General features: G+C 40.0%; 1 protein-coding gene across 2 annotated transcripts in view; it reads right to left on the bottom strand.

Annotated features, from left to right (window-relative positions):
- The window catches only part of NOX4 (NADPH oxidase 4), a 119,427-nt gene that overhangs the window by 77,392 nt on the left and 27,259 nt on the right, over positions 1–14,776 (bottom strand). For both annotated transcript variants that reach the window (XM_076328335.1, XM_076328336.1), the window contains exons 9-11: positions 11,018–11,246; positions 8,790–8,954; positions 8,579–8,641 (exon numbers count right to left, since the gene is read on the bottom strand). In XM_076328335.1, coding sequence (XP_076184450.1) covers positions 8,579–8,641; positions 8,790–8,954; positions 11,018–11,246 — 457 coding nt within the window. The remainder of the gene's footprint in view (positions 1–8,578; positions 8,642–8,789; positions 8,955–11,017; positions 11,247–14,776) is intronic.

The following is a 14,776-nucleotide window of genomic DNA, read 5'->3' as shown; positions in this document are numbered from 1 at the left end:
TAATCCCATCATGCCTAAATCCAGATACCAAATGGACTTAAATAGAGGTGCGGAGGTAACAAGGAAAACTCAATCTAAAAAAAAATCAAACTAAACAAAACAAAAACATTAAAGGTAGAAAATGTATGACTAAGTAATAGCTCTGAGACGTTTAGGTACAGTACTATAATTTGTCATGTACATCCAGAAACCTCTTTCAGGTAATTCTTCTACCTACTTTGAGATGATTAATGGACTTGAGTTTCTCTGCCTGGGCTTCTGTAATTATTACGTTATAGAATTTTAATTTGGATACTAATCAGACAAAGTATTCTTCCTCAGTAATATATACTTGGATTTTGTCTGTGGATCTGAGTATCTGCATATGCAAACTTGTCCTCTCCCCTCCTCAAAACTCAGCTTTGACTTATTAAAAACCACACATATACTGGCCCCCTAACTTGCTACACGCCATAAATGACATAGCAAGGATTTGACCATCCATGTATATGAGCAGAGAATCCAAGTCCCTCTGGACTTTTTCTTTTCTTACTCATACAGAACTGTATGTGGAAGGAAAGGAAGAAAGATGTCGCACTGCAAATCCTCCTGATGTGATCTGCTTCAAAATAACCATCTGCGCAAAAAGATGGAGAACCAGCAAAAGGGCAGAACTTCTTGGAGCTTTTTATTACCAGACTCTTCCAGTTTCTACTTCAACAGGATTTAAAAGCAGATTTGTTTTGCAGCACTGAAGTCGGGGAGGTCAGAGCACATTATGACACAGGAGAAAATTTCTAGTGTCAAAGAAAGTGTCAAACGACCTGTTGCAGGTAGTTAACCTCTGCTTGCCTGCTACCAGAACAAGGATCTAGACACTGAATGAAGAGCCAAAACTCTTTGGAGGATCTGAAGAAGCAGCCACTCATGCTAATATAATGCAGGTATTTCATAAAGTCCTGGAGTCTGAAGGCTGGGATCTTTGCTTTGGGTTCTTTGTTTTGGTTTTATTTTTTGCTTTATATGTGCCACTTCCATGCCATCTGCCTCTATTAACTCCATCTCATAAAGCTACTAAACAGTGGATATGCAGAGTACGTCTTAAACAGAGAGGCAGAGAAAGCTCAACAAGAGTTTATGCAAGTTACCTGTGTCTGAATATCAACAAGAGTATCTTGGTATACATGTATGTGCTAGTTAAAAAAAAAAGTCACCGAAGGACAACTTCAGTGCTAAAACAGTATTAATCTGAAAAGACAACAAACATCAAGCTCAGGATATATATCTCTTGGAGCGACAAATGAGGTCCTGGACAGCTTTATAGATATGAGTAAAGTACAAGGACATTTATCCAAAATATATAAGGTTGCACTGTTCACAGGAGCAGAAGAGGTGGTACTCTTTCTACATACAGTCAACTTCTTACAATGTAGATTAACATCTTCACATTAAGCCTTTTATCTTAATAACAGGTGGCTTTTTAATTGTTTCCAAAAGGGATTCTGGATGCTTAAAGGGGAACTGCAGGATGGGAGGGGGCATCCTACCAATGGAGCTGGGTCAGGAGGAATGATGGAGAAAGGAATGAAAACTCTATGTCAAGTCAGTCAGTGAAGGTTGACCTAGACAGATCAGGCAATGCTTTTTCTCTGCCTGAAGAGCCTGAGCTTAGTGGGCTAAGATTTATTGTTTCATTACTTCTAGCAAAATGATGTCCCAAATCTCAGAGAAATTAATGACCTTAGAGGTCTTTTCCAACCTTAATGATTCTATGATTCAATATGGATTATTTGCCTGAGTAACTGCAATGAAGAAAGGAATTGTGGTTGGGTCACTGAAATCACTAGACAAGAACTACAGAATGCAGAATTCAGTTCCCAGAAACTCCTAAAGCCTCCCTCCTCTCCAGCACCCACAGCATCTGACGGGGGATTCCCAGGGACTAACTCTAGCACCTTCTCTAGTCAATGCAATAATGTGATTGAGAGGATTTAAGGTTCGGCTCCTGTCCTGAATGTCTCTTGGAAGAGTCTCTTGCCCTCGTACTACAGAAGTATGGATTAGCCAAAATCACCCCCCTTTGTCTGTTTTGCACGACAAGAGTGCCAGTCTAGAGGAGGTGTTGTCTCAATGCCTACATATAATGCATAAAACTCTGACATCTCATGCCTTGGGTGCTAAATACTTCAGATATCTTGTTATGGTGAAGTGTCAAAATACCTGAAAAGATAATCTATTATAGACATATACAATTGTCAGAAATGAAAGAGGACAATCCCTTGAGACCCAACATTTTAGCTGGAAAAAAAAAAATAAATTACTATTCCAAATAGCAGATCTATGTTGTTGCCATAAAACAAAACTTAATGAAGCCTTTCCATCAGCAGTTCAACTTCAGCAAAGAGAATACTGCAAACTGACTCATTCAATCACCACAGCACCTGCTAACGCTTTCCTCCATAGCCACCACTGTAAAAGGCAGCGGTAAAGAAGCTTTGATGGAAGACTCAGTTCTCTACTGCATGTACCATCGGGACTAATTTTCTTTTCTCCTCAGAGGTGGTACTTCTAGTTTAAAGATGGTACCCACTGAAAGAACAGTTTTGAACACTTTGCGCTGTTCCTTGCATGCACCAGAAGGAAGGATTTTGAACTTTAAGCTATGCAGCCAGCAGCTTAAGTGAGCTCTGAATTCACACCACAACAGCAGAACAGTATCTCCTATCTTTGTGCAACATAGATTTTAGTTCCAAGGGGAAATGGGGGCATGACAGCAGCTAGTGACAACCAAAACTGTCACAAATTTGAGATAACAGATTATTTGATCCTGCATTTGTGGATGTTTGTTGCAGAGCAGAAGTTTTCACCAAACCTCAGATCTGAGCCATCGCCAAATTTAGAAGAATTCGTCTCTTGGTCTTGTTCTTATTTCAAGGTCTGTCACAATCTAAGTTCCATATGAAGTGATGTAATTGTTTCCTACCTTCTTTTGCCACAAGCGAATCAACACTACTAAAACAACAAGGTTACCAAGCTTTATGAGGTGCTGGGAGTAGACACCAGTCTTTTGGTAGCCAAGCTGTCTAAACTGCAGCTTGTGAGGTTTTGTGGCTTGCATTGACTCTGTAGTAGATTCAGCAGAGGCCACATGAAAGGACCCAGCACATCTTCTGAAGCACTTAACGTGCAAAACACAAGGCTATTTCCACGAGGCTTACTGCCAATCACTTCATGCCAATGCAAGAAATTACAAAAACACAGCAGAAAAGGTGACTTCTCTTGTAAGACACTAGTATATATTCTAAGCAGGAACCTACTTCTGAAGTCATTCATTAGAAAAAAAAGGAAGTGTGCAGCCATAAATGGTCAGTACCATTCCATGCTGCTGCAAATAATCAGTGGTGTGGTTAAGTGTCTGGAAAGAGAGGGAATTCAATACTATGTGGAAAACGTAAGATGGAGATGGAAAGAAAGCCAATGCTACCATAAACGGCAAGCCTGAGTCTCTTCTTGTTCATATGAGTTAAAACAAAGAGCAACCATAATGAAGTCAGAGGAAACAAACGTTTTTCAAAATGTAAAAAAAAAGATGGAATGATCTCCATAAACTATTTTTTTTTCTTAGTTTTGATAAGAGGTGGGGCTTTCTATACTAAAGAAAGTGGAAGCAATGTTTTGGATATATGAACTGTAATGAAGAACCATCCTCACTACTAGAAACTGGTACTATTGCCGACACTTGTTTCCTTTTCCAAGGGCTTTAAAGATTGCTATAGACAATGACATTTAACTGCATTCCACAGCAGATGAGTTCCACACTTTCTTCCACAGAAGTGTAAAGAAATGTCCGTCTTGGGAAGCAGAGCACTAAAGAGAAGATTTCTGATGTTTCTTTGGATGGTCTGATCTCCAGACCATATTGTGCACTTGGTCTGAAAGACAAATCTCCTTAAGAGTTCAAGTGGAAACACACAAAAATCATCTGTCCCTTTACAAACCCTCAACTAAAATATTTATTTACAGAAAATATTTCTCCCCACTACAGATCAAAATATCTTGGAGCTGACAGTATTCTGCTCATATTCAACTGTAAGATGCAATAATATCCTATCTAAAATAAGTAAATTGGACGCAAGGGAGTACAGGACTGAAAATGTTACTCACACTGTTTTACACAGCATAGTAACAGTTGTGTACAGTTGTGTATAGAAACCGGTGAAAGAAGTACGGTAAAACATGTTAAAAAGGAAGCATTTTGTCAAAGTGAAATCAAAAACAATGGAGCAATGAAGACAATATGAAGCTAGTAGTCCACTATGAACTACCTAGAACTGGCCAGCAGGTCACTTGCAGGAATCCCAGACGTTGGGTCATCCCTTCATTACCATTCCCAGACTTTCCAATGGATAACAAAGTCAAGGACTCACACTAGTGAATACGAAGTCACACTAGTGAATAAAAAACAGTGGAAGCACGCTTCAAAAATGGAGTTAAAAAATGCCAGCTTCCACATCGTTCATGAGAGAAAATTGGGTTCTCCGAGTGCCTGAACTTCACAGTGTACAAGTGACATTGCCAGCAGGTCGAGGGAGGTGATGCCTCCCCTTTATTCAACACTGGCGCGGCCACATCTGGAGCACTGTGTCCAGTTCTGGACTCTTCACTACGAGACATGGACATACTGGGGAGAGTCCAACAAAGGGCCAGGAAGATGATTAAGGGTCTGGAGCATGTCTCCTATGAGGAAAGGCTGAGCGAGCTGGGTCTGTTCAGCCTGGAGAAGAGAAGGCTTAAGGGGACCTTATCAATGTATACAAATATCTGAAGGTAGGGTGCAAAGAGGATGGAGTCAGGCTCTTTTCAGTGGTGCCCAGTGGCAGGACAAGAGGCAATAGGCACAAACTGAAACACAAGAGGTTCCCTCTGAATACCAGGAAACACTTTTTTACTGTGAGGGTGACCGAGCACTGAAATAGGTTGCCCAGGGAGGCTGTGGAATCTCCATCCTTGGAGACATTCAAAAGCCATCCAGACATGGTCCTGGGCTACTGGATCTAGGTGGCCCTGCTTGAGCAGGGGGGTTGGACAGGATGATCTCCAGAGGTCCCTTTCAATCTCAATCATTCTGTGATTCTGTGACATGAAGTCTTTGACAGCAGAGCCAGGTCACAGGTTAGCAAAGAAGCCAGACTGGCAGCTCTGAGTTCAGAGCAACATGGATTTTGCTTCTCCAAATTCCCGTGTGCATTTTGTACCAATGACTTCTGCTCATTCCTCCATTAGCAGGGGGAAGAACGCTTTCAAATGACAAAAAGGAAAAGAAAATAAATGCCAATGCACACATTTCTGAACAATGCTTACCTCTTTATGCTCACTTGGTTACGATTCAGAGCTCCCTCTGGCCCCGAGTGAAACAAGTGGGAGCTTTGCCAGAGTGCAATGGGAGTGGGTTCAGGCCCTTTACACAGCCTCCCAGTGTTTTCCTCCATCCCGACATTATGTAAGAAACTGAGCTAAACTGTAAATATGACACAATCTCGAAAAGGGAAGGGACTAGTAAAATATCTGCATGACTCCACGCTGACTCACCCCTTCCTTTCTGCTTTTGCTTACGGTCCTCGTTTAGAGTATAAAGATATGCTTGAACTGGTCACTTTTTGCCTTTTAAGCATACTCCAGGCACCGTGAGATGTTTCATCAGCTTAGACTGATGAAACATCAGTCTAAGGACATCACATAGAGCCTAAGCAGGACAGCAGCAGAAGGCTGCAGCCTTCCCCCTAGCCCTGCTGCAGTCATCGCTGCACTGCGCTTCCAGCATCCAAAGCCCCACACGCCCCTCATGCTGCTCTCACTGTGGCTCTGAGCCCCACGCTCCTACACCAGCCTAGAAAAATAACCCAGAGATTATCATCATCCAACAAAAGAAGCAGCAGTAGTGTTCCAGCTTGCTTGGTAACTACAAGTAGGTCAGATGGGAGCAGAAAAAATACTGAGTTAAGCTATTGCCTACACACTCTATAAGCACAGTCCCATGTCTGGCATCGTATTAAACAACAACAAAAAAAAAAGCTTTTTAAGCAGGACAGCAGCCCAAGGCATATTCTATGACCTAGAAAGACATGTGGAAATGACTGTCCCCTGCTTAGGCTGGGCAAAAAGATTGCCATAAACCTAGACATTTCAAATCCTCATTATGCTGTAAAACAGCCATTTGCCCAGTAACAGCATTTCTCCAGCATAGTTGACATTCTACCGAAATATGTTTGTCGCAATAAAAATGAAGCTCAGTAACTCAGTGGTAACTTCATATCTTGTAATAGTTAAAACATGTATGCGATCTTGAAGGATATGCTGTTATGCTGAAGGATATCAATGTACGTTAAAGTATAAAGCATTGAGCATGAACAGAAATTGCCCAGTCTAGTATTACATACTTAAAATATAATGCATTCTGCATGAGTGGAAATTGCTAGTTCTAACATTACATATTTAATACGTGGCTGTAAAAATTACACAAACTGTAATTTATCAACCAGACTTATATATCTGAAATATACTGCACATTATCTGAATATAAATGAGTTATATTCACTAAGAAAACTCAGACTCACAACAAGAGATCTATTTTCCATAGCTCCCAGATCTAGAAGGTTTTGTGCAAAAATATTTTTTCGTAACATCCATTATTATAGTATGCCATTTTAAATACTGGATGAAATCCTCAACCCATGCAAAGAATCTGACTTCAATAAAACATCCTATTCAACTTCATCCTATGATTTAACCCAGTAGGCCCATGTCAGCATTCCCTTTTCTGATAAAAACTCTCATCATAACAAATAAGAAGTTCTGCCAGAGAAAAGACTACTGAACCAGGCCTAATATCCTTTGATGACATTATTTCTGGAAATTAGAACCACATGATCCATTGTTTTAGCAGTGTCCTAAAATAAGAAGAGTAAATCTTTTTAACAGTCCCATAGTTTCCAAACTGTGCAATTACTACTAATGACCAAATTATTGCCATTATTTTAATTTCCACTGAGATGGACAGTCAGAAATCAAGAACATGATGTTTTGAGATTAATGTTTAAATAAGATATGTCCACTGGTATAAAACAGGTGTAACTTTATTAAATATAGCTATGCTAGGGCCAAACAAGTGTTAAGAGCAATCTGAGACTTATGCTAAGTTCTTTAAATTTATTTTCTGATCACTAAGCTAATAAAAAATACAAATAAACACTGACTGAATCATTCTGCACAAGAGAACAGCTACCATTCCATCAGTACTGCAATGCACATCATTTTTCAGTATTGCACATCTAGTTATCTTCACGCACTATACAGAGGAAAGCCTTAAAAATTGCCTACTGGAGTTAACAACAGATAAATAACACATGCCTCTACTGGTTAAGTGAATAGCCAGGAAAATTTTGCAAAAATCAGGCTATGCAAGTGCCAATATTGCTTCATCGAGCTATACAGAGGCAGCTTCCTTTAAGTGAGATTCACTCCCAGATTTACAGCACAAAATTTATTTTGGATGGAATTTAGTGTGGGTTCCCTTGTGACAGTACCTGCCTGCCGGCTCAGCATATAGATAAATAAATTAAAACAAACAAAACAAAACAAAACACCCCACAAAACCAAAGAGCTGGGAGTGGACAGGACCTGGGTGTGCCCTCTGAATCTCAAGTAACATTAAAACATCTCAGCTGTTCCATAGCACTAGATACAATTCACTGGGGATAAAGTATCAGTTATCAGTCAAACGTGAATATTTATCTCCATGGTCTTCTTGAAGAAGAGTATCAGTTTCAGGTGATACTAAATTATTCCCTTTGGAAGGAAAAGGCTGCCACTAATATTCAACCTTAGACTCTGTGTTTTGTAACAACCCAGCCAGTGCAGTACAGAGATTTTCTGGTAGCATCTCCCAGGCCTCTGCACTGCTCACTCCGGGAGAACTTCAGATATATTTATATACAATTTCACTTTATTCCAGTCTGTCTCCAGGGGTCCAGTTCCCATTCTAGATCAATTGAGCTGAGTAAGTAATAATCCCAATGTTGTATGACTTCACTGGTATATCACTTTAACTCATCGATGTATGTCTTAATATAAAAATAAAGCAGAAGACTATTTTAGAAACTTCTTTTTTAAACTTGATGTTTTTCTAACTTCAGTAAAGGCAGTTGCAGGAATGTCTTTTCATTGAATAGGAAAGACGACAGAAAATTTATTTCAGTTTGTGCTCATTCTGCGTTAAGGTCTACAAAAACATCTGAAACTTCTTTTATGAAACAATGATCAAAATCACATGGATTTTATTTATTTATTTATTTATTATTGTGTTTCACTTATGGAAGACTTTGAAAAAAGTTCCCATTATCATTTTCTCAACAGTGGAGAAAATTAAATATGTATTGAGTACTGTCATACATAATAATCATCCCATTTCATAATCACTGACACCCTCATAAATGAAACATAAGCTCTTCTGGAGGGAATTTTCACCTTGAAGGCAATAAACACCATTTGCTTACCAAATATAAATAAAAGGGAAAATACAGAAAAAAATCATATTTCTTACCATTGTAAGGGTGAATGGATGGCTTTCCAGTGTGGACACTCTTGGACAGTGTAGAATAACATACTGAAACAAAATCAGCCAGAGAAAATAAAATGATAGAAAAGATACGTTCAAAACATTCAGCGATGGGCTAGTACATACAAAGTGAAAGTCATCCCTACAGATGATGCTACATGAACAGCAGGGATTTTTTGGAGGCACGTTAACTCACCTGACCAGGCCTTGCTTTAAAGTCGGCTTTCATCATCCTTACTTCGAGGACATTGGAGGGATGGCTTATCACTGAAGTTATTGTGACCGGTTTATTGCTGCGGATGTAGCGGTACAGCCTTTCCACGCAGTACAAGCACAGAGGTCCAGAAATCCAAAACCAGGTCTATGGGAGAACAAAAATACGTTACCTCAAGGACTTTTCATTTTATGTTTTCTAATTTCAAAACTACATGACTGCTTGCAGGACCTCATTTCACATCTATTGTGGAACAGTGTTTTGGTCACGAGCAACCTCCACATCTCTCTACGTGCAGGAATCCAAGCACGCTATGGAGGCTTAATCAGTCTAACCAGCAGCATCACGCACAAGCACAAATGATTTCAATCATAAAACTCATCAGGAACAAAATGCTAATGACCTCATTTGCAACCACGTTACTCTGGTTTTATGTAGTTAGATTGCAACTGGTTTCAGCAGTGAATGACACAGTACATACACTGTTTCAAAATCTAACAGACCGGAGTACTATAAAACTGGTTAACCTTTATGGAAAAACACTTTCTGGCTTGCAATATTATTTGACTATTGCCTTCTTTTAATCATCTCAGGTACAAGCAAAAAACTGAGAAAGAAGCAATTCTTGTGCTATAGAATCTATGCTTATATTAAGCTAGTGTAAAATCATAGACAAGGGAGAGAAATGGGCACTTTCGAATCACGATTCATTTGCCCCCGTGGAAGGTGCGTATGCTAGTCAAATAATGCCCTGAAAATGCCCATTTCTCTGCATTGATTATATGGGGAGCCCTGGATCACTACCTCAGATGGAGACATTTGCAGCTGCTCAGCTAAATCCCATCCTAAGAGTCAATTACTAACAGCTTATGGCAGAGCTAGCTACTAATTCCACATCTGCTCAGTCATTCAAGCCATGGCACAGAAGTGCCCTTGACCCTCATCCATCTTCCCTTCCCAATTTTTGGTGTTACACATCAGCATCTCTTGCAACTAACAGAGTATTAATTTCCTCAAGCACCTCTGGCCTTAAAAACTTCAGTGGCTCACAAGACCTAAGGCTTTTTTTTTTAGACTTGGTATTGCTAAGTGCATAAAACACTTCCAAATCCAAAAAAGTCCTAAAATGTTATGAGCTGTCAGGAGAACACTGAGTGGCCATTTCTTTCCATGGCTCTTCTGTTCCCATAAATGGCTCTAAAGTAGACATCTTAAGCCCCAAAGAAGACTGTTCGATGTCCTGTCCGTCATATGGAGCCAGATATACATCGACACTTGTAATCCAGGAGTATTACCACAACAAAATACAAATCCAAATAATTTTGTTGGAGGACTTCAATGCAGAACTGACTGTTTCTTATTATGATTACATGCTCCATAGTAAAATGGGTTCCCACTGCAGCTAGTAACGGACATATGTGTTCTACAGAAAACAATTATAATAATAAGAAGAAACTCCTGTGAGGTCTGTTATGGGACCACCTTGAATGGTGGGCCCTGGACTTGTGAACTCCATATTCCCAAACTTCCTCAGGCTACTTGCCAATACAGCCCGGCTCATCTTTTCTCAAAAGAAAAGAGAAAATTTGGATGAAGAAAAAGCTGCTGCCACAAAACATAAAGAAACAAAAGGAAAACGGAAAACAGAAAAAGAAAAGGCTTTTCTATCCCCACTGTCATCATACTCATTTACCCACGCCACATATAAAACAATCCTGTCTGCAAACAACAGGCTATACAAAGCCAAACCACAACCAACTGCAACCCAGAAATGAGTATTAGGACTTGCATCCGTATGGTAAAAAAAGAGAACAAATGGAGTTTGATTATTTCAATTAACTACTGCCACACAAAGCTTACAAAGGGACCTTATGAATATGTTATATAAATGTTTGCTCTGAAGTGCTACGCTGTAATTTAAAGTTACATTTATAGCAAGACCAATACATCTCTTACCGTGTCGTACAAAAAAGAACGTTACAGCCAATCTCTTGACATTTTTCCACCCTATTCTATACACCACATTGTAATGCAGTTCAAAGTTTAATACAGATTGTTTTTCCCCCACCAAATCTTTGAATGCCTGAAAAGGTTTTAATAATATTTTCCATTATTAAAACATCTGGTCTGGAAAAGCAATAATTAGTGGTTACGGCTGACTGAAAGACTTGGCATGGCTTGTAATACCTGAAACGTCGGATCATACAGACCTCTGGGAAGTGTGACTGGAACTTGGGTTCCTCAGAACAAATTCTCATAAAGTTATTTTGTACAAAGGGTTCTGGTACTGATAAGTCCTCTGGGAAAGGTTCAGTAGTATAGTCAGGAAACGTCTCTTCAAAAGCCTTTGGCACCGTCATATTCTCTTGAAGTGTTTTGTTAGGATTAAAGCAACCAGGAGGGTGTTCCTCTAAGTTGGTCTGGTACTTGAGCACTCCCCTACAGGAAAATAAAATAGCAGAGAGACTGAAGTAACAGTCAAGACCAAGCAACTTATCTTAATTCAGAGAGGGTTTTAGAAAGCAGTCACAAGGCTCATCTTCTGTACGAATTTTTATTCCGTTTGCTTTCAGGACTTTCAATGAGATCGAAGCTTTGCAACAATAGAGCCCTCTGTCACTAGAGGCAAGGTTTAACTTTTCCAGCTCACTTGGCACTCCCCCACTGAATAGCCTCAAGCTTAATACTGCTTGAAAGGGGGAGATATTGTGGGAGCCTTGAAAAAAAATTAAATAATCACATTTCCAGTTCAATCACAGCCAGGCTGTTTTCACTCATCCTCCCTACAGTCAGCAAGGCCCATTTTTTAAGGCAGTCCATAGCAGAAGTGGCCTAAGTTGCCAAATCATAAACTGCAGGAATGTTCCCATTACTTCGTTGTTTATCAGGTTTGCACACAATGATATAATTTGCTCCTTTGAATATCATCTTGTCAAATAGATAGAAGGAAAAAAGAAAGTACTGAATCATGGCCAAGGAACCTTTCTTGCAAATTATTTTGCGGGGTCAATGCTTGTTTTTTAAGCTCAAGTTAAATTTATAGTAAAATGAAGTGAGAACCTTGCAGCTGCACCTAGAAACTATGAAGAAAAAAGTGGAAACCTGAGACACTCTGGGATATCTCAACACATGAATGAATCATTCAAAACGGGGAAGAACCGATAATACTAGTAATAAAATTCCTCGGAAGTACTACTTGCCTCCAAATCTGGATTTGATGACAGTAAAACCACAAGGAGGAATATTTAAAAAAACAAAGGGCTAAACGACAGCTGTATAGAATGGTGCTGGGTGGGAAATAAGGCACACTGACACAATGTCTGGTGAGACGTGCCCTCCGAGCGCTAGGCCATGTGCTGAAGGCTCATCTCAAGTATACAATCAAACATAAGGACATATGCTCCCTGCTCCTCTTCCCAACATACACACACACAGCAGCAGCATTGACAGAGTTTAATTCACAAGAGGAGAAAGAAGTAGGATATCTGCAATATTCCCAACTTAAATGGGTTCCGACAGGCTACTGGCAATCTTCCCTACTGAAATGCAGTCCTGACAGCTAGTAACAAGCTTCCTGCATGGTCCAGTGAATAATGTACAGCTTGGAAGTTAAATCTGCTCACTCTAAACTCCACGTCCGACCCTGGGAGAATCACTTGGGAGGTGTCTGTGTGCCTACACCCAGGCTTCTGTCTGTATTTATTGCCCGATCATGCCTATCGCTTGCATCTGGCATCACTGTTGGTCATCACATATTTGCAAAGTGACAGATACCCCTAGCATTATGCTAGTTCCCTGCTCCATAAATATTATGGTGCCTCGTGGATTTAGCTGGAAGTCACAGCACGTGCGATATTTTTTCAATCAACCTTGTGTGCATGCCTGCCAGCTGCTCTCACAGCTTCTCTGTTCTCAGAACATCCCAAAAGAGGATTCAAAGTTTTCCTTGAGACATGAATAGCTGAACTGCAAACATGAGCATCCCCTCCAGTAATCTCTAGTTTGTTTAAACTATTACAAACATGCTAACTGAGTGGCAAACTGGGATGACAAAGCTGCCTGTTGACGGCAGCTGCAATGACTCCCATTTCTGAAGCTGTCAAGGAAAGGCAAGTTTTCTTACACACCCAAGATCAGTTCCCAGAAAGGTTGAGTTCTGCACAACTCTTAAGGAGCCTAAGAGCTATCCTCATATTTATTCAGTACAACACTTGAATACATAAAAATCGATATGTGGATGTCAGTAAATAGGACACAGGCATCTTTAGCAAACAAAAATGGGAGGGACAAAAAGGGCAAGTCATATGGAAGTATCCTACTGGCTGAGCAACACAGCATGTAGTCTATTTGCATGGGCATACATCAACCTCTGCCCCAATTTTCCACCCCCGAAATAGAAACAACATTCACTTCTGGCTACAGCTGGAAAATATATATATCACTGTTTCTTGAGATTTTTATGATGATAAGCTAGAGGTCAATGGTTCTCAATGTTTTTATAGGGAACTACATTGCTCCTATCTCCTCATCCATATTCCGCTGCTCAACTCAAGGTGAGTTGCTTGAGGGGTCTCCTAAAGGTCAATGTGTGGGCGGAATCTTAAGAATTTTCAGCCTTTGGAAGATAAATCCTTGGATAACTCTAGTGACTTATTCTCAGCTCCTATGAACCAGCATAACCCACTGAACTCCACAGTAATACCAAATCTGGATCAGCTGAGGATCGGGCTCCAAATGTTTTGTATGTTTTATAGCTCCTTATATTGGTACTAGAAACATCAAGCTTCTGTTTTCCACATAAACTATTTTTTGTTGTTGCTATTACTGGCTTAAAATACAGACAATTTAATGAAGATATGCACCAAGCCTTAAGCCACTAAAATATTTGAAAGTCACTTTGCAAGAAATACAAGAGCAACGAAAGTCTTTAAGGATAATTCCCTGAAAGATTCTCCTCTCCCTTAGGGTAGGGACGAAAGAACAAACCAGTAACATATGACGGATGAATCATGTCACTTTATATACTGCTGAGAAGTGCTTGGCTACCCTGAAGAAGAGGATACTATAAGAACACACCTGTAATAGTTTGAAACAAAACAAGAATCCAGGAATACTGTGGAAATACTCAAAAGGAGAGACTCCCAAGACAGGTAAATCCTCACCCAATCTGCCTGCACACTCCAGCCACAGGAAATGCCTTGCTCTATAGAGTAACTGGCCATGTGTCTGCAAATCTCTAGGACATGCCATGTAGGAGTCACCTGGGCACCTAAGCATGGGTGTCTAAGCTTACTTTATTCTCAGAAGAGATCTTCTAATCAATATCACCAATGGAGCCCAGAAATCAATCCAGCTCACTTGAATGTAGATACTTGTAGCAGCAGGTTAGCTGAAGCATTCTCGAGGCTCCATTGACTGTATTTATTAGAACTCATTAGACTATAATGGGAGACAGGCACTTAGAAAACATGTAGACCTACAATTAGGCATCTTAAACTTGAACTGACTCCCACTCTCCATGACTCATTCTTCTTCCACTTTTAACTGACACTCAGTTCTTCCACATTCTCACTGAAAGGCTTTCCAATTCAATATTAAGGAGGCTGTGTACAAGAAGATGCCTGTTTAACACTTGGTGTATTCCTGCAGCCTTGGTTTGCAAACTTCTCCAACGAGACTTCTTCCTTCATGAAGTGGCAACATGTTTAGGAAGACAATGGGCAAAGGATAATACAGTGAAGGAGATGAATTAAACTAGGCATGAAAAATACTCCGAAGGCAATCACTGGAATAGATTGCCTAGGGAGGTTAGAGGATCTCAGTCACCAGATGTTTTCAAGAAGTTAGACAAACACCCGTCAAGAATAATTTAGCAAAAGTTCATCCTGCCCCAGGATGGGGAGAATAGGTTAGATCCATCTTCCCCAGCTATGAACAAGAGCTATGCCACAACAAAAAAAAACAAAACA

The sequence above is a fragment of the Aptenodytes patagonicus genome, chromosome 1 (assembly GCF_965638725.1).
Source record: "Aptenodytes patagonicus chromosome 1, bAptPat1.pri.cur, whole genome shotgun sequence".
NCBI classification, from domain to species: Eukaryota; Metazoa; Chordata; class Aves; order Sphenisciformes; family Spheniscidae; genus Aptenodytes; species Aptenodytes patagonicus.
The sequence above is the reverse complement of the archived record's forward strand: the minus strand, read 5'-3'. Positions and strand labels throughout refer to the sequence as shown.